The following is a 24,329-nucleotide window of genomic DNA, read 5'->3' as shown; positions in this document are numbered from 1 at the left end:
CCTGCCCGCCCGCAGGTTCCTCCGAGGCGGGGGCTGTGCGAGGTCAGGTCTGCTGGGAGCCTGTCGGTGCTCGGTGCTGCGCCCGGCCCTGGAGAGGGGCCCGGGCCGCGGGGGAGCTTCTGTGGGGCAGGCCGGGAGGCGTGGGCGGAAGGTAACGCGGGGCCGGCGGGTGCCGGTCCGGGCCCGGTCGGGTCCAGCAGCGGCGGGCTGAGTCGAGGCGAGGTCTCGAGTCCAGGGCAGCGGAGGTCAGGTCTGAAAGTCTCTGCTCCCGCGTCCCGGCTGTTCCCTTTCCACCTCCTGACCCGCCGGTCGCTGAGCTGCGCTGGCAGCTGCCGCGCAGGAGGAAGCCAGCGCTCGGCCTCTCGGAGGTGTTTCTGTGTTAAGCTTTGTTGCCTCCAGTGAGATTCCTGCCTTGCACAAAGCTAGGTGGGATTTGCAGGACTGGTAAAGGCTCAAATAGTATCGTTTTCATTTATTATGCCTTAAATTCCCTGTGAAGCAAATCAAAAGTCAGCCAAACAAATTGCAGCATTTCTCAGAGCTGGAAAAACTGTTTACAGTTTGTATGCCTGTCATCAGCTTTTGCATCCTCTTGTCATTTACAGGCATTCCACTTAGGTTCTCTGCTCTGTTGCATTCTTTATGATTTATAAAAATACCCTTGTAATATACTGTGATGATTGTGTATCTGGAGCAAGCAACTTACGTTGTCAGGAAGTTAAATCTTACAACACTGTGCTAAAAGTAGAGCAGCACAGTGGGGTGTGTGTGAGGAAAGCGAGGTGCTGCCTTGCCCAAGACTTCCCCAGGAAAGCAGTACAAGGACAGCTTGGAGCACAGCACGGCGCTCCTGCCAGGCTTGCCCTAAAACCGCTGCTGGGCAAGGTCTGCTTTGAGTTGTACTTTGTGAGAGAAGCTGTGAGAAAGCTCGGCTAAAAAACTTGGTGTGTCAGTGGACGTGAGTATTGCATCTGAAAATCTTGAAGGTCCTTTTTGTAGTTTATTCAGCACTCAGGCATGAGAGGAATGGGTTAGCTGGGAGCAGGCTGTGGAGATAGAAGTTGCTGAAGCTAAGAACATTGTTATGAATTAAACTAATCCTTCTGGCGCACGGTTTTGGAACTTGGCTGTCTAACTCGGTGTCGCAGAGGTAGCGTGCGCTGTTTTGTGTGAGATGGCACCTAAACCCGGGTGTTTGGTTTTTTTGTGCTTTTAGATGCCAGGCCGGCTGCCCAAATTCTCATCTCTGGCTATTGTTGCCAACACTTAAGTGCGTGTAGGCTGTGCTGGTAGCGGTGGGAGTCCTCTCGCTAATGTTTAAGTGCTGTTCTGCACCCTCTTTCTGTTCTCCTAGTCTATGAACTAAAATGTAAGCCAGGAAATTTTATATAAATTTATATAAGTGTGAGGTTTATTAGCGAAGCTAGTTGTTAAAAGCAAAAAATTAAAATAAGGCAGTAAAATACAGTTAACTAATTGCTAGTGTCCAAAAGAAGCATGTGCTATGTCAGCAGCCCTCTCAAGATGGTACATTAGAATTCAAATAATAGTAAATGTTCTAAAGATTACATCACTATTTTTCACAAGCTCTCTGTAGTGCTTGATAAGCCTGGGCAAGTAGTTTTGATACCAACATTGAACTGTCTTAACACAGCTGAAAGGGACCTTGTCCTGACTTGGTTACTGGGACACACATGTGTTGTGCATTTGTATCCAGGTATAGTAAACCAAGAGTCATCCCAAAGCTATTTATATTCTTCGGAATTATATCTGTGAGAATGAGTTGATAGCCTAGTTTCAAGTAATTATTATGTATATGTACTGGTTTTGTGTAAGTTTTCTTCATGATGAAGTCTTTTGGAACAAATGACTTTATTTATAACCAACTTTCATAATATTAAATTCCCATTTCTTCTTATTGGAGTACAATTGATGTAAAATTTGTTAATACCTTCTTTCTCATATTTGTAGAATTAGTAATCCAGTGTAATTTTTAGTAAATGGAAGCATTTTTAAAATTAAAATTAGATGTGTTTCATATGTCTTAGTTGTTAATGCAGTTTTAATTTGGACGTATATTTTCTCAAATGTGCATCACTGGGATGCTTTTCAGGTGAGACTGATGCACTTTTTACCTCCCACCATCAGCGTCACAGATGAATTAAAGGTCAGCTTGAGTAAATCCGTGAGTCTGTCATTATAGTGCCATGATAGCTGCAATTTTGGCTTCTAAGCTAGATCTTAGAGTTTATGTATTGTTTATCAGTGGAAAAAATGTAATTTGTTCTAGATCGGAGGCTTTTAGATCTGCTCACTGTCTCTGTTGTCCCTATGTCCTAGTTCCATGGTGCAAAGCAATATGCAGAATAAATCAGTACATTACACTGTTCCAATTGGAGCATTTTTTGCAGCCTCCTTCTGTCTCTGGTCATTATTCAATCAAATGTAGGAGTCCATTGAGAATGGGAGATAATTGCCTTTATGTTTTTTTGCAACTTAGTCACTGGAAAAAAACTGTTTCTTTTTGCCTGTCATCTTAAGCCATACCAGTTTGCAAAATAAATACCATAATGCTTGCTGGCTTATTTTCCTTCCATAACCTACTTCCTTTAGAAATTTTTTTCCAGACCCTTGTACAGTATAGCCTTTTTTTTTGGTGATGTATGACATTATTGTCTCTTAAGTGGTACTTTGTCCTCTCTGGAAAAATGTGCTTTTTACAGGTAGGGAAGAATCTTACAGTAAGACTTCTTACATCTCAGTGTTTTATCTTGGTTAGATAGTTTATCATTGCAGAAAAATAAAGTCTTGCTTGGTTGGTTCTCAGTTGAAAACAACAGTAGACGAAATCATAAGCACATCTATAAGGCAGAACTCCTGGGGTAATTTGGTGCCCAACAGTTTATTATTTATTTGTGGTTTTTATGTTTTGTATGTTACGTGAAAATATCAATTTCTTTAATACTGAAGATGCACATCTTGCTTTAGCTAGCTTTTGATAAGGATTTGTTCTACGTTATCAATTGCTTTTGTGTACAAGTAGAATGCTCCAAATTATTTGAAATTTTTTGTGCTCATCTTGCCCTGTGAGTGAAAATGCTTGAGGCCTTTTTTAAGGAGCAAGATCAGAAAATTAACAGTTGCCAACCAAGTACTATCTTCTGTTAGGCCAAGCTGTTTACCTTGGGAATATATCCATTATGAATTAGGGAGACATTAACATATGAAATAGAAGAATAGCTTAAAGCCTACAGTTTCTTCACAACTCAGCAAAACCCTGCGATAAATGTAGTTGGTTAACTGTTACTGTTGTTGCCCAAACCTCTCACCAGTTTAGAAATCTTGACAGCTTTTGTGGCTGGGAGGCTACCTCCTCTGTATGTCAGCTCTGCCGCTGCATTTGTGGGACTGAGGGTGCAGTTTCTGGAGGGGCTGCGAGCGGGGCCCAGAGCCACACCACGGTGGTGGGAAAGTGGGCTCTTGTTTATAATGAGCTATAGATCAGAATGGCACTGAATTTGCTGAAGTTAGCCTTTGTGGCTGAATCAGCAGTGTCTTTGCTGGTCTCAAAACAGGCTGTTGTAAGAAAGAATTGATTTTAAAACCTTCACAGAGAAAAGGACATGACTTGTGTAGTGAGCGATCTTAGAGCGACCTTAGAAGAGGCACACAGATTACATGCAGCGCCTCTACTTGCAGTGCTTGTGTTAGGGTTCTCAAAGTGAGAATGTTGGAAAGTAGGTTTAGTGAGGCATTAATAATTGCATGTAAATATATGCCTGTGCATCTATTTCTGGCATCTAGGAGGTACTGTTTGAAAAGCTGTGGTGTGGCTGGTGGGTACAGGAGGCAGCTGGGGTTTTTTGACCTGTGCCAACTGAAAGTTCTATTGGTGAAAGTTAAGTTGATTTGTTTTATTTCTCTCCCTTGCTTTCTAGGGTTCACGGGATAGTAGGCAGACTGTGCATGGTTTTGTAGAGGCGGTCACAGGTTTACAACAAGAACAGAAACTAATCTGGTTTTAGCAGCTATTTTTTTTAATGTCAGTTTAGTAGTCAGCTGGCATTTACAGAGAATTTTATCCTTGGACATCATAATTCACTTCCAGTGAGTTTCTAATATCAGCCTTGGTGAATCCAATATGAATATTCCTTGTTAAGCTCAAAGTTTCTTTAATTAATCACTTTGAGCACTTAAACTGAACACAAGTAGAGTGTTACAGTACATAAGGTATGGCTGTATAGAAAGTTCATGTAATTATTGGAGAGTGGCTCTGTTGGGACTGTGTGCAAGTAAAGAAAAAAAAGAAACAGTCGTCTCATCCTTGTTGCCTTTAGCTTATGAAAATTAGCATACAAGCTGTGGAATCGGACACAGCTGAGAAAGAGATCCTCATTTTACCCACAGTTGTAAATCTAGTCTGGAGCTGATATTAGCTGCTGGTTTTGAGATAGTTGTGTTTTTCTGCATTTTAACACTTGTAATTTAGTACATTGGAGTAACAGATTTCTTCTTTTGACACCTTTTTACAGCTCTTTGATTAACAAAATGAAGCCTGCGAAGCTGCAGTACGGGATTCTGGGCTGGTTTTCTATGGCATTATGTTGCTGGTGTATTTCAGATAAATTCCCTCAAGGGTAAGTGATGCTTTAAAAAGAAATCTCTGACAGTTACCTCTTACATGCAGAGCATGACAGTTTAACTTTTAATGAGTGTAAATTTTCTTATTTTATTATGTACTATTTTTAATATGTTATTCTTCCCTGAGGTGGTTGGTAAAATGAGGCATCTACATTAACAGGAGTGGAGGTCATGCCTAAGAAAAGCTTTCCATTGATTAATATGACAGCATGAAAAAAAGGGGAAAACTTACATTCATTGCACTTAAAAACTTTGCAGTCTTGCTTTAAATGAATCATTTAGACTTTTGATGCAGTAATGACAAAAATCAGAAATAATTCTGGGATCTATAACAAAAAAACTGGCATCATCCCTATGGCATGAACTGCACCGTTAAGACTGTGTACCTTTTTTATACCCCTTTTTTTTTTCCTTGATATTTTCTCAGCTCAAATAATTTCAAATTTCCTTTCTTATAGAATCCCGACTGGGGCTGGATCAGTGCCACGCGGCCTTTTGGTGGTTGTTGCCCTTGGCAAAATCTGGGTTTGAATACCAATGGGCCACGGGGCAACCCATACCCCAAATCACACCCTTCTGTGGTAAAGGCATAAATTCTGATTGCATTATATTGGGAAATAAAGTTTTCTCCTTCCTTTCAGTGATTTGGCAAGAGGATGGTTAAGGGTGCTCAGTTCAGTGCTGAACTTCATATAATGGCTACATTGCAGCTTTTCTGGAGCCCCCAGGTCTTGGGCTGTGCATTGGTTGTCTTGGCAGTGGAGGCAGCTCTAGAGGCACAGTGCCCAACTGCACAGGGCAGGGTAACTCAGATCCAAAAAAGGGGTACTTCAGAATAGGTATTGAAAATGGCTTTCCTTGGATTCCAGTTCTGAGTTGAAGTTTCTAAAACTTGCTGTATTTAATAAGCAAAATTTTCTGACCTGTCCTTAGCCAAAAAGTGTGTTTTAGGAGAAGTTGTTTTGGCATGATTGTTGTTGCAGAAGTTCAGCTGCTCTTTCAGATACAGATGAAAGATAGTATTTTTCTAAGCAAAGTGGGCTTGTTTGTTTGTTTTTAAGCAAGGAATCTAACTGCTTTACAATATTGGGTAATTCTTCTAGTCAGGTTTCCACAGCAGCAGTAAAGACCAGATAGAACTGTTAATAGTTTTCACTGTGGCTATGCCTGATCTGTACCAGAGCTATTCTGCTAAATTATTTTAAAACCACAGAGAGAGGTGAATGTTTAAGAGAAAATGTGACCATTGCAAACTAGCAAAACTAGAGGAAAAAACTGTGAAGTGTTGTAACATGGGAGTATCCGTACTTCCTTAAGTTGAGAAGAATTAGCCTTCTTATATATTTTTTAATATAACCTTTGGCAAGCAGTAACAAAGGACATGTGGCTATTAGCTTCCAGAGAATAACAATTTATTTTGACAGTACTACGTACAGTGGTGTCAGTTGGAACAATTTACGGTTCTATTTCTTTTTATTAGTTTTTTCCCACTTGCTGTTCTATTTATTTACTCAGTGCAGTTGCTTAATAGCTAAACATATCTGCTATAGTGTCTGAACCAACAATTTTTTAATCTCCTTCTAGATTATCCAGAGCAAGCCTGTTCCAAATTGTTGGAAAATGCCTCTGTAAAAGTGGCAAAGACGTGGTACAGGCTTCCAACACCTTTTGAACAAATTTGTTAAGCTTTTATTTTTCTCCTCTGCACAGGAATAAGATAGGACTGATCCCTCTCTTAGTTATAGATCTCTTTATTCTAAGACTTTGAAAAACAGGTGCTTTTATAAAATACGGAATATTCCTTTTTTAGTTCTTCCTTAGGTAACCTTAAAACTGTGTCACAGTTTACTTATTAAATGTTTACAAATGACTTAATTTATAGTAAGCATTTTAAAAATATAGTGTTTGAATTACATGTCTGTAAAATGATAAAATCAGCATTTTTGAGATTTATGGTTTTTACTTTTTATTCTAAAATGTTGGAGACGCTTGGAAGATGAAATTGCATCTCCTGCAGTGTCAACTACACTGCTTGTGGTTGGTAGTAGTCTTTCTTTTTAGAAGAGTAATTACAGTTTCAAGAATGTTGTATACTTTCTTTTCAGTTAATATACCCATCAGGTAGAATTAGAAGATTCTTAACATCCTAAACAAAATTTTGTTTTTTAATTATTGTTGTAAAAGCTTGCTAACAAGCGCTATCCTAAACATAAACCAGAACATGTTTCTTCCATATTTAAGAAATGGAAAGCATATGGAGATAGGATGCCAGGAATTGTGTTTGTTTAACAATAGGGGAGGTATTGGCAGGTTTCTAAATATGTTATTTCTATGTGAGTTGTTAGTTTGATCCTGCTGTGTGTGGAGTTCTCAAGTACTGTGATAGAAGCTATAAACAACCACCAGCTCTAAAATCAATGTGTTATACCAGTAAGCATTGTGCTGCTGGCTGAAGGTGTTGCTCTTTTTAAAATGCCTGAGGAAAAATAGATTTGTCTGTCTTCCTTCAGTGACAACCAGCCTCATACCTGGAAGAAGCTGTTTCTTGCTCATCACTGGCCAGTGACTGTATGCAAGGTGAGATTTTTGTGGTTTTTTTCTCTTTTAACCTGACAAAAGTAACCTTGGACAATAAATGTTTTAAAACAGAATGAACAAAGCCCACCAAGCATTTAATCTTGCTAATGCCCTTATATCTTTGTAAAGGCTTTTGCTGATCTTGGTGCAATTCTTGCCTCTTCCCTGTGCTCCAGAGTAGCAGTAAACAAGACAGGGTTGTGGTGTGTTACAGATAAAATAATCAGTGTAGAACATACTGTACACTAACCCTTAATTGCTTGTTATATATTTTCTGACGTCTTGTTAGTTGTAAATTTAATCCTAGACTTTCACCAGACTGTAAGGAGACTTGCCTGCCTTGTCTGACTGAAGACAGCAGATTAGTACTTCAACATCTGCTGCACAACAGATTTTAGCTTTGTAATGTTGGCACCAATGTTTTAACAAGTCATCAAATATGGATTCAGTCAGGAAAAAGAGAGCCATAAAGTTTTTATGGCAGGTATCTCTGAGCATTTCTGGTTTGAGGGGTGGGAACCAAAACTGAACCCAAACTTCCAACATATGCCCGTCAAAAGCACAGCTAAGAGATGTACAACTTATGCCTGTTTTGCTATTAAGTACTTACTACCATCTGATAAGTAGAATGTTTTTCTTGTGCTGAAAATACTCGAAGGCCTCTTCGTGTACAGCCAAGGTAAAAATATTATATACTTCAAAATGGAACATGTGATCAGATTTACGGACACAGGGATAAAGAAATCTGTGGGTAATAAAGAAGCTTCAGTTTCAGGCAAATGTCTTTGGAGCCAGAAAGGTCCCAATTCTGGTTACAATATTAGAGTCTCTTTTTTGTATGCTTTAGGTACTTTTTGTATTTCTCATTACTTTTTTTTCTGGAAATACATATAAAAGCAGTAGCCGCAAAAGTCACATACTGCCTGATTTTTGAGGAAATGTAGATGTACTTTACAGTAGTTAAATGTGGAGGGGAAGTATCAGTAACAAAACTCAGAAGTGGTTGATGAACTGAGACCAAAGAGTGGCAACAGTTAGGTTTTTATTCATTTGTCTGTTTTTGAAGGGAAATAAGGGTAGATTTGATGCAATTTGTGTCTGATTTTCTGTGGAGCAAACATCACTGTTAGTGACTTCAAGCAGAGATGTTGGTGTTCAGGAGTTTGTAGTGCTTGGCAGGAGCGGGTGTTCATAGTCAGCAGCCATGCAAACCCCTGCTTACATGTATGAGTTGCAAACAATTAAAAAAACAAACCAAAACAAAACCAAAACCACAGACACACAAACTAACCAAACAAAAAAACCCTACCAACCAGTTTTCCTACTGTATATTCATACTGGCTACTACTCTTAATTCCAGGGCAGTGAAACTGGCAGTAAACTGACAAATTACATTTATAGCCTTAATTATTACCTTAAATAACCTTTATAACCTTAGAGTGAAATTGTAATGAACAATGGATGATATTAAGCATCAGAAAATTTAGGCTTTCTTAAACTTGTGATCTTCTGTATTAAGATGTGGAAAGAAGCATTCCAAAGGAGTAAAGAAAAAGTGAAATTAAAATCACATTAAGTGACTTTTTGCCCAGTTTCACATTACTGAGTCATATGAAGAAACAGAATCTCAACAGTACTCCTGTAACAGCTTTCTTTTTGCTAATGTTAGTATAAGAAGAGTTCCCAAATTCAGCTGTGGGCTTTTTTTTAGATTCTTCTTCATGTTCAGTGTATTTATATATGATTGCTATGTTATTTCAGTGAGGAAATGTTGTTCTTCAGTTTAAAACTGTGGATATGTTGAAAGGAAAAATAACTAGGTGAAGGAAACTGCAAATCTCATTATATCATTTATGTAAAAAGACGTTTGAGACACTACTTTGTGCAAGTCCTTATTAGTTTATGCTTCCTATGTAAAGGAACCTGATTATATTAATAGGCTACTTTGCTACATGCTGTGTTCTTGATAGGTGTGTGGATGACCCACATCTTAATTTGCATATCTATGTGCAAAACTTTTTTCAGGCTTTTGAAGGCCTGAAGGGCCTTTGTTAAAATGTAGTGGGCACAGTTCAGCATGCCAGAAATTTGAGAATACACATCTCCCAGCTCTTCCTGTGCTTTCAACTGTATGTGTTGAGCTGGTGCTTTTTAATACTGAGTGTGATCAGCACAGTTAAACTAGGAAATGTTTTGTAATCATACCTTCTAAACTAACTTATTGAAATAAACCAGTGAGTATCATGGAAGCAATAATAACCCCATGGCTTAACTACTGGCTGCTGCAGTGAAAGGCTGAAGGGAGGAAGAGAGATGTTTTTCTTCATCATGTGATTAGAAATTCCGGTGCTGTATAATTGACCTACAGTGACTATGTCTTCTGCAAAGATATGCAAGCTAAATTCACAGGCCTCAAGTGATTATATTAATGTTCCCATAATAAATTTTTCCTGCAGTGCAATTTATTGAACTCAATATGGCTGATTCATGTCACACTTTAACTTTCTGGTCACAAATCGATGTATGTCCTGTTAGGTGGAAATAAGAGCAACTTAAGGGCAAGAAGAGGGACTTTCCCCCTCCCTTTTTATGGAGTTGTGAAGATCTTTATTTCAAGAACTTAAAAAGGGAAATATCATTGCAGTTTTTGCAATACTAAGATTGCAAAAAGATAGTCTTCTATGGGTGTTTCCTTGTAAAAGGGGGGAAAACCTGATGCAAGTTGGTAGGCTGTTCAGTTCCTTCGCTGTTGAGAATGGGAAGGATGATAAAGAAATGGGTACTAAACACTGCTGTGATCTGCCTTTTACTACACATACATACTGATCAAATAAAATAATTGAAGAAAGGACAACAGAATAGGCTGATGAACAGGGCAACCTGAATTGAAGTTTGAATATGGTGTTAAGCAACAGGTCTTTTTTTTTTTAATATGAGATAAAAGGTTTTCCTAATTTCAGGCTTTTGCAATAATTTCATAGCAAAGGCTTAAAGGAGTAATAGAAACACTTTTTTTCTTTTGGTAAAAATAGAAGTAGTCACATAATACAGAAGGAATTAAAGTGACTTAGGTGGGGGCAGTACGCTATTATGATCTAGCATTAGATCAGAAAGTTCCTTAGATAAAGGGATGCCTTTATTTCTTTGTTTGTATGTTAATCCAGGTGTGTCAAAGTGAGTCCATCTCTTGACATATGCTATTTTGGAACAAGATAAAGTTGTTTCCTAAATGCCCATGTAACTCATAACTCTTAATCTATGCCTCTAACTTCTCTGTGAATAAGGTCTGATTTAGATGGTTTTGTGGGTCTTCTGTAAGAATAAACACATGAAAGGTTTTAGCTTATCAGCTCATGCTAGAGAGGTGTTCAACAAGTAAATTTATTTTATTTCCCTCCTCCCAGATTTTTTCAACAGCCTTATAAATTTGTTTCATTCATTGATTGGTTTTACCCCAGGGCATAGGGGGAAGGAGAAAGGAATAATTGCAGATGATCTGGGAGAGAGAAACTGAAGAGGTGAACACTCTCCACAGTTGTTATATATTTTTAAAAAAGAACACTGAAATTTTATATGAATGAAACAGATGGCCTACTTAAACATTGTGGTTGAAAGGGAGAGAAGGATTAAATTGAAGCTGACTTTTTATTTAAACTTGGGGTATATCTGTGTGATCCAGTAGCACTGCTCTCTCCTATGCACAAGCTGCTCCACCAGGGGATTTGTAACGCGGGCAGCTCTGCAGGTGATGCTTCTGTGACAGTTAGATGGCGTTTCACTTTCGGCATGTCAGAGGTAAAAGAGCTCATGTGCTTCTAGCAGCCCTGTTTGTCCCATATATCGCTGTTAGAAACATGCTCCTATCTCAGCATGGTGGGCACTGTAAAGGTTCAGTGGTGCTTTTCTCAGTGATGTAGATCATGTGTGGTTAATTTGGATTGGTTTGATTATCAGATTGCTTTAAAATGTGAGAAAACAATGTTATTTTTTCAAATTAATAGAGATATAGAAGGCTTTCTGGGTTGCAGTGCCTACTTACAAAAAAGCATTTGTAAGTGTTTCAAGTCAAGGTTGCCTGAGGTTGAATTAATCCTCCAGCAATCAGTATATGACAAACAGGAAGGCTGACAAGTGTTTTTGCAGAAGCAGCAGGGGTACCCAGCTTCTCAGGCTAGTGTTTGCTCATTTTATGATATTGATTTAAAATCGACATTGAAAAAATACTATAGCTAGAATGAAATCAGAGGATGGATGAAGCTGGCCATAGCATGCACAGAGTGAGCTAATGCATTACAGGTTCCACTGAACTCGCATTTGTGCCAGCACACAGCAAAACACCGAGAGCCTAATGAAATGTGTAGAAGAAACTGCTCATAAGGTTAGTGCCATGATAGGGGAGAACTGATCCCAAATTTAAACGACTCTGGGCTTTCTTTTCTTGTGTCTGAGAGCTACAGTGAAAGATTGGATAAGGAGCACAGTTCCACTGTTGTGGTCGCCCTTGGTTGAGCAGGCAGGTTAGTTGTCAGATTGTTTTCCAGGGGATGATGCATTAGCTGCTGGCTATTCATTTGCTGTAGTTCAGATAGATAGCTGAACCCTTTCAGCTCTACAAAGCTTGTGCCACGACAGGAGCAATATTGTTTAGTTGTTTGCAGTGTGTGTTTGTTGAAAATATTCCCTTCAGGAAAAAAGCTGTTGCTGGGTTTAATTGCTTCTATTATTGGTGGCAAGAGAGGACAGGAAGGAAATGGGCAGAGAACTAGAAAGCCTTGCAGAGTTTGCAGTTTTGCTGCCACTGGCCTCTGGCACGTGAAAGGCAATTAGTGGGATTAAAGCTCTCTCTTTGCTCTTGTCTATGCTTTACTCTTGCTCTAGCATCCCATAAAGGCATGCTGGCATAATTAAGACTGGATGCAGAACTGAAAAGGAAAGCTATTATTATGGAGGAAGAAAGTCTGAGGAGCTTGTTATTTAATGGTGAAAAGTGTGTATTAAAGAGCGCCATAATTATTAAGCAGAATAATCAGGGAAAATACAGTAATAGTATTCTGTGATTTGCGAATATGGATTTTTTTCTGTTTTCTTCAGGAATATGTACTCCAAGCAGTAATTGTGTAGACTATTTCTCTTGCACTGTCAAAAGTTTTGACTGTAGGCTTTTTTGTTGTTGTTGTAGGAATGTGTATAGTTTTTCTTCTTCTCTCCATTCCCTTGTATCTCAAGTCAAAATATTTAAAAATATATATTCTAACAATTTTACTTGGAATAAATAACCTATTGCGTCTCTTTGTATTTTTCCCTTTTAATACAACAACAAAACTACTCCTGGATCCTTAAAGATGATTGTGTTCTTGTCTCATATTATAGATTATTTTGATGGTTTTTGCTTTAGTGGCTTTATACTCCTTGAAACAATCTGATGCTGAGAAAAAGAGAGCTGCCACTTGGAATATGATAAATGCATATTTAGCTCCATTGATTTAGCATGGGTCAGGTTGCTTTCTGTTACCTCATAACCTGTTGTCTTCTTTTTACACTGCCTGTTCAAGATGCCCCCTGATAGTCACTTGATCTGCTTAAAAATTATAATGCAAATTGATCTCTGCTAGGTGGCACAATACATGACAGCTTCAAGTAACTGCAGTTCACCAGTTTCTGATTTGGGCAAGCAAAACTTCTCATGTCTCACTAGAGCCTTGGACTACCAGTGAATGAGCTTTTATGTTTTCCTCTAAACCATTATACCTGGACCCATATAACAAATATTCTGGTTTTTTTGGTTTTTTTTGTTTTTCCCACAGATGAGTGCTAATGATTGTCAAGACCCTCCAGACTACTGGACAATCCATGGACTGTGGTATGGTCATAGAATAATTGCATTTCAGCCTGGAACGGAAAATCGAGCTCTGTAGCAGGATGTTTAGTGCCTTCCTTTGAGGGCTTAATATGTCTGTTTTTATGATTCCTTGAAATGAAAGCCTTAATTTTGTTGGAAATGAAAACCCTATGGTTTGTTTTAAAACTGAAATACACTTCTGTATCTCATGACTCACTGAACTCCTGAAATCTTCTTGCTACATGAGCATTTTATTTATAAATCTCCCTATAAGATCAGTTATGTTCTGAAACAGAAAGGGAAGTGTAATTGCCTCTCCTTTTTTGTCCCTGAGTACACAGTTTTTTAATGTCATGTGATTGCTTGTGGCTTTAAGGATCTTAACTCAGCACAAATATTGCAAAAGTACAGGAAAAACTAACTTGCTTCAAAGGAATCAGTTCAATGGAATTGGTGCTAGTGGTAGCAATTCAAAGGTTTTCCTGACAAATGCAGGGAAAAAATCAGTACAGGAGTTTGCTAAGCTATGCATCCTGGAAAGATGAACAGCATTATGTCTACGTTTCCAGTGACTGTCTTGGTGATACTTGCAAAATCATCACCTGGTGCAGTGGTTCAGGAGGTCAGTGTCATTAGTGAGATCATATGCAAGACCCTTCCATATAATTTACTCCCCCAGTATGTGTTTCACAGAGAGTGGGAAGGACTGGAGGGCTTAACAAAGGGCCTCTGCATTGGAAATGTTTTGGCCATAATTAATGTCTTGAGTTTTTACTTATAAAATGCTGTAGATGCTGATGAGTTACTTGCATTTTTAAATAAATCCTCTAGCTATAATCTTGCATATTTAAAATTCAGACTAACGATATAAAATAGGTGCTGTTAGTTAGCATTAGTGAGTTAGGAGACTTTTTTTTTTTTACTCTTATTTTGCTTCCCTAGGCCTGACAAAGGTGAAGAGTGTAACAGGACGTGGCATTTCAATGTCACCGAGATTAAGGTATTTATTTAAAACAAAAATGGTTGTACCAATCAGAGCTGAGTGCAATTACTTTTGCACATGCTATACACAAAATCTGTAGTTTATAATGTATCAATATTAAAGTTTGCTGAGTGGTATGTTCTTTTAAGAACCCCACAAATTCATTAGGTGCTTCTGGTACTACTGGAAGTTGCAGTGCTTGTGATCATTAGCAGCTGTTACTGCTTGATTTTGTTGATACGTGGTTTGGCACATTCAGCCACATCCTCCTTAAAAAAGCCACAGTGGCAAAAAGTGCGTGTGAAAAAAAAGTTACAGTCAGTCCATGTTCTCTCTTCCATTTTCTACTGCAAAACCAGAACACTGAAAGTAAAAGAGTTCAGAGTAGGTTTTTCTGTGTTTTCTCCCAGGCCATTAGTCCTTTATTATTATTATTATTTTCAGTTACAAATTTTTCCTTATTTCATTAAAATGTGTTGTAAATGGCTATAGGAGGCTTGAACCAACAGATATGGAAAGCTACATGATTGAACCACTTCTGCAGGGACAGTTGAAAGAAAATCTTACTTTGAAGACGGTATTGGTACATTGATATTTAGATAGTTGTACCCACCTATTACCTCTGACAACAGCATTTTCAGAATATCGGGGAAAGAGACCTTTTTCTGTGAGTAAATGTTTCAGTTGGGGATGTTTAAAGATGAGGCTTCTGTTCTAGAAAGTGTATCAATGTATGTAGATTGTGTAAGAAATAGCTTTTCGCCCCTGTAGGTGCATTTATTAATTGTGGTATTTTTAGGATCTTATGTCAGACATGAGACACTATTGGCCTGATGTGCTTCATTCATCTCTGAATCGCACTCAATTCTGGTGAGTACAAAAAAAACTAAGTAGTATTTTGGATATTGCTTTATTAAAAATCTGAGTTAGTGATTCCTCAGGTGAGATGTTGTGCATGAGAAGCAGTGTCTAGGAGGCCATTGAAAGCAGTGTACCTTGTCAGTCTCACAAAATAAATCTGTTTTCTTGTTAGGTGTTCTATTGAAGAGAGGCAGAGGTTTTGGAGAAATGAAACTTGCTGAAAGAGAGAGGGAGAGTGTGTCTCCTCCCTTTGCCCCCAGGGAGGAGAAGCAGCTGCTGTTGACACATGAAATCTGAATATCAGCAGCACTCCCAGGATGTCACAGCTCACTGCAAGAGCCACTCGCAGGCCTCGTTTCCTCGCTAGATTCACTGTGTTGCTGGCTGTCAGGGGCTGTTCCTTTTGAGCTTTCTCACAGAGGAGGAAATGGAAAAATAGGATGCATTGGGTCATCCTAGCCACTTCTCTGCAGAATTCTCTTTTTTTACTTATTTTCCTAACAGCCTAAAATTAGATCTGGGGATTTTAGATATCAATCTACTTGGCTTCTGGGAAGGAAAAGGAGATTTTGATCTCTCCTGACAACAGTACTCTTTTCCTTCTCCATTTTTCTCTTTGCTTCTGAATAATCAGATATGTGGACCAAAGAGTTTGCACAGGCTTCAGTTCAAGTGCATTATTTTTAGCTAAAATCAGTGGCCATTCAAATTGATTTGCTGAGCCCTGAGTTGCATCAGCCAAGTTATGAATATGCAGTTTGTTCCTCCAGATCCTCAGTGAAAGTGGTAACACCAGGTAGGAAGCAGAGGACATAGCCAGAGGCTATGACATTTAAAGACATGTCAACTATAAGTGCCCATAAGTTTTCCTTTGGATTGGGTGACTGTTTCCTCCCTATGCCACTAAGGAAAAGCTTTGAAGGGAATGCACATCTCTTTTAGTCTTGTCCTTGCTCTACAGAAGACGCTTGTCCTCAGAGTCTTAAACCAGTTCTACAAGTGTCTGATGGCAACCTAAACTTCAATTGTCCAAAGTGGTGGTTCTCACTTTTTCCACCTTCCACTCCTCTCTTTTTGTGCTGTGCCAGGGAGAGCATGACTGCTTCTTTCTGTGGCAGCACAATTTATGCCACCTGAAAAGTGTACTTGGAATTAGAATAAGAAAAATACGTTGCAAATGTAGCACCTGCCATACCTTGACCACATACCTGTTCATAAAAAAAGGTGCATACCAATCCTTACCTACTAACAGGTATTTTGGTAGGCAGCAGGTATGAACAGATATGATCAAAACTTTTTCCCTTTTAGTTCAAGCCTAAGAAATAGGACTTTCTTCAGTACCTGGAAATATAATTGGAAATATTGTAAAAGCAATACAAAAGTCAGGGTATGACACTGTAACTAATATTTTGATTGACAGAGTAATTCACTCCCTTTCAGTGAGTTGATAAGTGCACTGTAACTGGCAGGTCTAACTGCAAATTTTGTAAATGCAAAGTTTTAAGCCAACTGAAAGCCAGTAAGATCCTATTGTATGGAAAAAAAAAAAAAAATCCCCTATCTTGTAAAATCCTGATACAGCAGAAATAAGAATTTGAAAGTAAAACTGACTATTTACAGTTTTCATTGTTGTAGCTTAGAGGCATCTTAATAGGTTAAAGAGTATGAGCAGTGACAAACAAAATGCATGTAGAGTATTGCATTGGGGTTTTTCCTACATAACTATTGATGTATATTATGTTTCTTCCTGGTTTTACCTCTAATTGTGGCCCTGGCTTAAAAGGGCAGGTAAGGAATCTTCCTGGTAATTTTAGCATGACTGCAGGTGCTTCTGTAAAGATAACTGCATATCTCTGCTCACCGTGTTAACTTAGGAACTGTGACAATTGCCACCCAAGAGCTTGACTTGGACAGGATAGACCATCTTAGTACAGGACAAAGGATTATGGATGCTTTGTATCTCAACATTTATTAACTGAAACCATCCCTTTTACAGTAGTTAAGGTTTTACACCAAATAGAAATTTCTAGACAAAGATACTTCCCTTCAGGATCAGTTTATATATGTGATACAGAAGGAACCAGAGTTTGGTCTGTGGGACAGCTGGGTGTCCCTAATCTTCTATATTTTGTGGGCAGCACCTGCAGCTGTGCTTTACAGACCTTCTTTATTCCTACCCTAATAATAAGCTAGTTTTCAAGCTGGGTGGTTTCTATAATCCTTGAACCCACCTGATATGCTCCTGATGTTGTCTGTGACATGTCGCGGTTGAGACGGACAAACGACATAGACCAAATTCTTCCAGGAGGAAAGTAGTAGATGCCTTTTATTGTCACAAGTGCATTTTTATATAGTTTTATCAATTCATGTGTCTCTTTGCTATTGGTTACAAGTTACAGCAGTAACATCTCATTGGCTAATTTGGCTATCATCAACATTACTCTTCTACTCCCTTCTCTCTCACGGGTACGCCTTAATATCTCTGGATACTGCTTTACTCCCATCTTTCTCATGGGTAGGCCTTAATATCTTCAAGGCTAATTTCTGTTTCCATGCCCTCCATCAGGGAATCCACGGACCCGCTGTAGTCCCCCACAGTGACATCTGTGTGACTTTGTGGTTGGGGAACTCTGTCCTTGTTGTATTTAACAGGAAGCAAAATCTCTTTGAGGTTCAGCTTCCTTTCCACATGGCTGTGTTGTACCAGTCTCGTTCCTTTGCATTTCTGCAGCCCCTTAAGACTTCATTTGTGGGACTTAGCTTTGAGTGTTGTAAGGGTAACATTTATTCATAACACCATGGAGAAGATGGTGAAGGACAAGTTGTATAGTGGAACCCAATCTAGTGCTGTAAGCCCCACTCCTGTCTGCCTGACAAAGTACTTGTGTCCTACAAGGAGGAAAAAATGTTCATCAGAGTTCTTGACAAGCAGCATGTGTGCTGGGTATGGGAGGTGCAGAAGGATGGGTGGCATTGATCAAAACAGGCAGCTGTGTTCTGTATCCCCATGCAACCCAGCTGTGAGCTGAGGCTCAAGTGGAATTACCTTGTCTTATTGTGGTCTAGGTGAAGGATAATGTGTCTCAGTGAATAACACTGAGGCATTAATTCTTTTGATTTCCAAACAGTTTCTGTTTTTTCCCTGGTACCTGCAGCTCCGTTATTTCCTACCTGCTTCAGTTTGCATTTAAATGGAAGAGGTGAAGGTGAAGTTTCATATGCCTGTGCTGAATGGTCAGAATTAGCTGTGTTTGCGTCATTTCATTTTTTTTCATGTAGCTCTGCTGCAAAACCAAGTAGCACTGTCAAGAGTGTCATCTTAAAGTTTCAGTAATTGTTTTGTAGTGACTTTAAAGAAGTTTTCCATTCTGGAAGCTCACAGGACTGATTAAAAAACTTGGGCCTGGTGTATTCTTGGCTTGCTGCAGCTGATGGTGCGTGGGCACTGTCTGTGGGTAGCTTGGTGTATTTTCACTTGGGATCCCCACAGCCCCATTGCCTGGGCCCTGTGATCAGTGTGAACTGAATCAAACCACTCCAATGGCAGTTCCATATAAGGAAGAATACTTTTCTTGAGCACTACCAGATCTTTCGCCGTCTATTTCTGCCTTCTTTCTGGAAACAGCAGGACATTTAAATACAAGTACTACTGAAACCTTTAAAAGACACAGACAATGCCTACCATTAGTTTTACACACATGTATGCATATACTCTCTGAAGAAAAGTTGTCATTCATTACTCTCCTGATAGGTCCAAAATCTCTTGGTAAATGAAAAAAACCTGTAGATGTTGCTGTACTTGAAATGGTGGGAATGATCTTTCTTGGTTTTGCTTTTTGCATGTGCAATATTATTTGAGTGTGTTGTTCTACTTCACACATGTAGACTTTAAGATACTTCGTTCAAGTATATTGGCTAGCTTGTACAGCACATATATATGAAAATAATGTTTTCTAAAACTTAAATTTTGCTTTCATCCTATAGGAAACATGAGTGGGACAAACATGGCACTTGTGCAACCACACTTGAGGCTCTTAATTCTCAGAAGAAATACTTTGGTAAAGCTTTAGAACTCTACAAGCACATTGATCTTAACAGGTACATAAATTAACTTGGTGGTCTGCCTCTTAGTTCGAACAGTTTCTCAAAGTTTCAAATCTAGCCTAAAAATAAAAGTCTAAAAATCTGATGGCAGAGGGGAAATTAATATTAGTATAAATTAGCTTTAGTACTGGAGTTCAGAAGAAGGGTTGTCTACTCTGAGAAGTATGTCTTGTCACTTCAGAGTCTGGTAAGCCAGCAGCATTCTTCACAGCATCATTTTATACAATGTGAGCCAGTAAATTTGGAGAAGCTGTATCAGCTATATCTCCCTACCAAAAGCTGTAGTACCTTTAAACTTCTAAATCAAGTGACAAAAACCCCCAACCTTCTAAGTCATACGTAAGCCCAGACACTTATTTTTTATTAAAAAAAAAAAACAAACAAAACAGTGCTCTGCTCAGAGAAAAGGACAAGGTCGGGCATAATTGTGCAGAACATCCTGGGAAGAGGCTGAGAGGGAACAGCAAGAAAAGATTTCCTGAAGGATGGTGTTCAGTCACTGGAGGCAACCCTCTGTTGTCCTTCAGAAAACCCCGATGTGACACATTTGCTTTGTCCTAGGGGCTGATTCCTCCTCATGGTTCCAAAGCCCTGGCCTTTCCAGATACAAAATCATGTTGGGAATGTTGTGGCTTGTCTGAGCACTGTGTGTACACATGCTGGCTGCAGGTGAATGCCAGAAGGTCAGAGTCCTTTCCTGATCAGCACGTGGTGTGGGTGGGAGAATGTTTGACTCAGATTTGTTGACCGTGAAACATCTCCTTGTATAAGACAACAGTATCTAAGAGAGAAAATAAATTCTTTGGTATCTAGAAACACATATTAAAAAAAAAAAAATAACAGGATTTTTAATTTTTTTTTTTTATGTTCTGTGACTGTCTTGCCCAAGCAATGAAGTCTCATTCACTTTGCGTATGCACAAAGGAAATAGGTCATTCTCCCATCCCACTTCCTATTTCTGTAGGTGTCTTGTAAAACTTAGTCAGATTTTTCAAGACACAGTCCTACATGTCATATGTAGTGTTAAAATTAATAATGTCTGATAAGTCAATTGCCTAAGTAACTGTGATGGTGTGACTAAAACATCTTACAGATGGCACAGTGACCCATTATGTGACTCTATATCAATGTGTGTAACACTGAAAAAGAATAGAGACTGAAACACATTGAAATTAATTGCTCAGAGCATAATCTCCATTGTAAAAATGAACATAATTAAATTAATCTTTACTGAAAAGAATTAAGACGGATAATGTTCTCATTGTACTTCATTTATACTTGAATGAGAAAAAGTACTTAGTGATTAAAAGATTGTTTCCCAAAAGGAAATTATTAAAAAGAGGACATTATGCAGGCTTCTGGAAGAATGACAGAACATCATCTATTTTATTGACTTCTTTATATCGAGTCTCAATTGACTATGACAAACAGCTGGACATTTAGTCAACTGGGTTTAATCTCCCCTGTGCAGAACCTGACCTCAGAATGGCTGAGCATAATTAGCACTTGTGGATTAAATCCTGCAAGATGCTGAACATTCCCGCTCCTTACAGAAGAAATGGGGACTTAAGAGACTCAGCACCTCTTGGGTCCTGAGTCTTGTTGTCAACTTAGAAGTGTGGCCTTCCCTCAGGAAGACACTAAAGACTCAGCTCCCCCATCTTCCTGATCCTGCTGAGCTAGATGGGAAGTGGCCTTTCAGAAAAAGGGAACTTTTCCTAGGCCTGGCAGAGGATGGAAGACAAGTTTCCCTTGCTCCCCATTGCTGTAATGCTTGCCAGGTTCTCACTGTCAGTTTAACTAATGATTATGCAGTTATGCCTGCATATAGGAAACATGGAAAAATGTTTTATCTTTGTTTCAGCTGTCTCCTGAAAGCTGGGATAAAACCAAGCAGTTCCTATTACCGGGTAAGTGGCAGTCTTTTATAAAACGAATCACGTGCGTGTACTTTTATTCAGCAAGAGTTAAGTAATTTCTAGAGAATAAGTGATCTCTCTTTCATTGTGTAGTTCTTAAGGTTGTGCTTTATGTAAAAGTTTTAGTGAACTTAAGTGTGGGAGCTGTTGGAACATTTGCTAGTGACTTACCAATTTATGTAAGCTTTTTAATTTTTCAGATGACTGACATAAAGGAAGCTCTTACAAAATTTTATGGTGTAACACCAAAGATCCAATGTCTTCTTCCAGAGGAGGTAAAAACCCCACAACAAACACACATTCCCTAACCCCAAAAAATCGAAATACAAACAAAATATCAACCAAACAAAAAAATTCAAAAAGAGCACTTTTTTTATCAAAAAAGAAAAGCAAAAGTAGAGTGAAAAATCTTCAGCATGGTGAAACTTAGGTCTGGGTATTCCTTGTGTATACAGCTCTTTGCAGATTAGATTTTGCTCCGTTCTTTGAGATGAGTTCATAAAAACATTGCTAACACACTGGCACTACTAAGTTCAGCTTATGTTAGTTACTATTGCCACAGCCTTTACTTAATGCAGAAATATTGCTAGTGGGGGAGGTGTCCATTTTATACCTAATAACTTTACTGTTATTACACTTACCTAGAAAGTGGGAGCACTGGGTTTTAAAGGTCTCTTTGTGTTAAAAGATTTGGACCTGCATCTCTTGCATGAATGCTGCAACCACCTCACCAGAGGCATTGCTGTAGCTGAGTACTTTTCCCTGCTTCTGCCAAAGCTTAATTGCCATATAGCAAATTGCTAGAGCAAAGGAGAGTGAGCTGAATGGAGCCGGTGACTGTTGGCCTTGACAAGGGTACTGCCTGTCAACAGCCATCTTCTCTTCACTGGGCACAGCTTGTGTGTTCTGCATGAAGTTACTCAGTGGACAGAATCCTTCAGAAATACAACAGCTCAGAGGCTTGTCTCTAAGGTTGTTCTCAAAACCCCCTACCTAAAGAGGTACAGAAAGGCATTTTGAGCTTCACTGTGGTTCAAGATAACTATAGTCTTTCATTTTGAGCCAACAGTGTCTAAAATCTCTATTTCTTTCAGTTTTTCCATGCCAACAATTGTACTGTGAATCATGATGCAATAAGGAATGTGGTACACAGAGATGATGTGTTATAGCATAAAATACAGGTCACTGTAGTGTTCTAAACAATTACATGGGTAGGCTGCATAGCTGGTTTTCCTTTTTCAGCTAGGTTACTCTGCTTTTATTCAAAAATAAACCAAAAAAACAAAGCCACAAGATAGCTTTCCCTCTTACTAGTGGTTCCTTATTATCTCAGCTTGATAAAAGTGGTTTGTTACAAAACACTTGACGGAGTTATTGCCTATACACAGATGACAATTTTATGAAAACTTGCCAAGATACAGTTGCTGTTGGAGTTTAATAGTTTGTGTGTTATCAGCTCATTTGCTTTAGTAGTGCTCTGAGGTTTTTATACTCAGATGTTTCTTCATGTGAAAAAGAATTCTAGGTTACAATTATTTTTGAAATGTTTTTACATTACAACATTATAAGCAACAAGGGAATATGAGTTGAATGTGGGTTGCACACTCACCCACCTCTTCATGTTGAAGAAGTACAGAGCTAACACAAACCCCAACTTCTGGCTCTGTTTCCTGTAGTTCTGCCATTGCTTTTAGTACAATTGGGATGCTGCTCAAATTAGGTGAAAGTAATATACAGCTTGAGTCTCCTGTGCTTAACAGCTGAAGCTAATAGAAAGGAAAAAGTACACCCCAGTTACTCAAAGCCTCGTTGGTGCCTGAAATGCATTATGGGGATACTTTGCTGCTTAAAACATATTACATTCTTGCTGTGTTCTTAGAGTTCTTTGAAATAAAAAACACAAAAGAAAACCTGCCAAAAAAAAGAGGACCAAAAACCAAACCAAAAGATGAGTCAAAAAAACCCAAAACAACCAACCAGACCAAAACAGAAAAACTCCACCACAGTTACTTCTGTCCTGTACATGTATTTTTGTCCCGTTTAGTGGTTTCAAACCCATTGTTTTTCCATGTACACTTCGTCACACCTGAGGATTTTGGGAAATATTTGTATAATGTTCTTACCCACATGAAAGGCTTCCATGCCTGCCTGCCTTATTCATGGCCAATATTTTTCTTCCTAGTTTGTCCTGTAGTCTGAAAGTGACATTTTTGCTACTTTTGACAGCTTACTTCTGTATGCTTTTCAGTAAAAGCTATTATAAAACCAAATTCCTTTTCTCCTTTTTCAAGAATTTTCTTTCCCTCAGTTCTTGTCCTACTACAAAAGAGTGGGTGAAAGGTGCTTTTGGGTCACACATACCTGTCAATATTCACAGAGTTCAGCCAGTGCTCATCATTAAGGTGAACAGCTTCTGCGTACTGTGCAGATTTGGTATATGCTAAAATAATCTATATCACAGCATTCCATAATGAAACTTAGTATTTGGGCAGATTCCCCAAATTGTTGCTGAATTACATTGTTAGAATGTGTTTCCTTGTCTGCTTGCTCCCTAAAGTATGTGCTGTAAGGTGTTCAGAATGGATGCCTCTGGTACCTGTCTCCTTCATATTTTTCAAGTGGCAAATATACAAATAAACACTACTGTATTCTATAGCTATATCAGTTCTTCAGATATAATGCCTTATTTTCTTCTGATCTCTTCCCTCATGTTTCTAGGGTGAAAAAGCACAAACAATTGGTCAGATTGAATTCTGCTTCACCAAAGAGTTTCAGCTGAGAAACTGCACGACGCTGAAGGGTGAATCTGACCCAATGCAGCATGCTATGAAGCTTGAAACCAAGGAGTTGTCTGTCTGCAGTGATACCCTCCCAACATATTATCCTTCAGAGGTCCAGGATCACAAATGAAGTCATAAGAGTTTGAAAAACTTTTTAAACAGCAGCAAAAAAAAAAACCCTTAAACATTATACCCTGGAAGGCAGTTTCGACGTAGGAATATGACAAAGCTCTGTATATTACAGGCATGCTGTGAAGATTTCTGCTGGAAAACACACTTCTTTTGCCATTCAAGAAGAATGGTCCTCATTGTAATATTAAATAGACAGGCTGAAGTATTGAATTATTGCATTGATATTGATAGGATCAGAATGTGATTTACAGTTTTGTCTCGACTTTTTGGCATGCTTATAGTTTGAATCAACATTCAAAGGAGAACTGTGACTTCTTGGTTTCACTTGCAGCTAGGTTTGCCACTTAAAACACTGGTTTTGGCCAGCAAGTCAGGGAAATTAAGTAATTCTTTGTTTTGAAAGGATGCCTGTCTCTGTTAGACAAGATGACAATTTCTTGAGAAGAAAATACTGTAAACAAAAAGAACTTAGAGAGCCATCCGGGGGTCCTTTC

General features: G+C 38.7%; 1 protein-coding gene across 2 annotated transcripts; it reads left to right on the top strand.

The window, feature by feature from the left end:
• On the top strand, window positions 1–23,892 carry RNASET2 (ribonuclease T2). 2 transcript variants are annotated; one of them, XM_080342465.1, is made up of 10 exons: window positions 1–42; window positions 4,533–4,637; window positions 7,152–7,218; window positions 13,023–13,078; window positions 14,000–14,057; window positions 14,839–14,909; window positions 18,885–18,998; window positions 20,869–20,914; window positions 21,124–21,198; window positions 23,642–23,892. In XM_080342465.1, the coding sequence occupies exons 2-10, from the start codon at window positions 4,549–4,551 to the stop codon at window positions 23,831–23,833; spliced, it is 768 nt and encodes a 255-aa protein (XP_080198591.1). In that variant the 5' UTR covers window positions 1–42; window positions 4,533–4,548; the 3' UTR covers window positions 23,834–23,892. The 2 variants fall into 2 exon arrangements, with proteins under 2 accessions (XP_080198591.1, XP_080198592.1); XM_080342466.1 differs by lacking the exon at window positions 1–42 and adding an exon at window positions 838–958.
• Window positions 23,893–24,329: the final 437 nt, after the last annotated feature.

Source organism: Nesoenas mayeri (assembly GCF_963082525.1).
Source record: "Nesoenas mayeri genome assembly, chromosome: 3".
Classification (NCBI taxonomy): Eukaryota; Metazoa; Chordata; class Aves; order Columbiformes; family Columbidae; genus Nesoenas; species Nesoenas mayeri.
The sequence above is the reverse complement of the archived record's forward strand: the minus strand, read 5'-3'. Positions and strand labels throughout refer to the sequence as shown.

Coding starts and splice junctions, on each gene's coding strand:
- RNASET2 (XM_080342465.1), top strand. CDS start 4,549: ATGAAGCCTGCGAAGCTGCAGTACGGGATTCTGGGCTGGTTTTCTATG. Junction 13,079..13,999: donor TGGACAATCCATGGACTGTG/GTATGGTCATAG, acceptor TTGCTTCCCTAG/GCCTGACAAAGGTGAAGAGT. Junction 14,910..18,884: donor CTGAATCGCACTCAATTCTG/GTGAGTACAAAA, acceptor TTCATCCTATAG/GAAACATGAGTGGGACAAAC.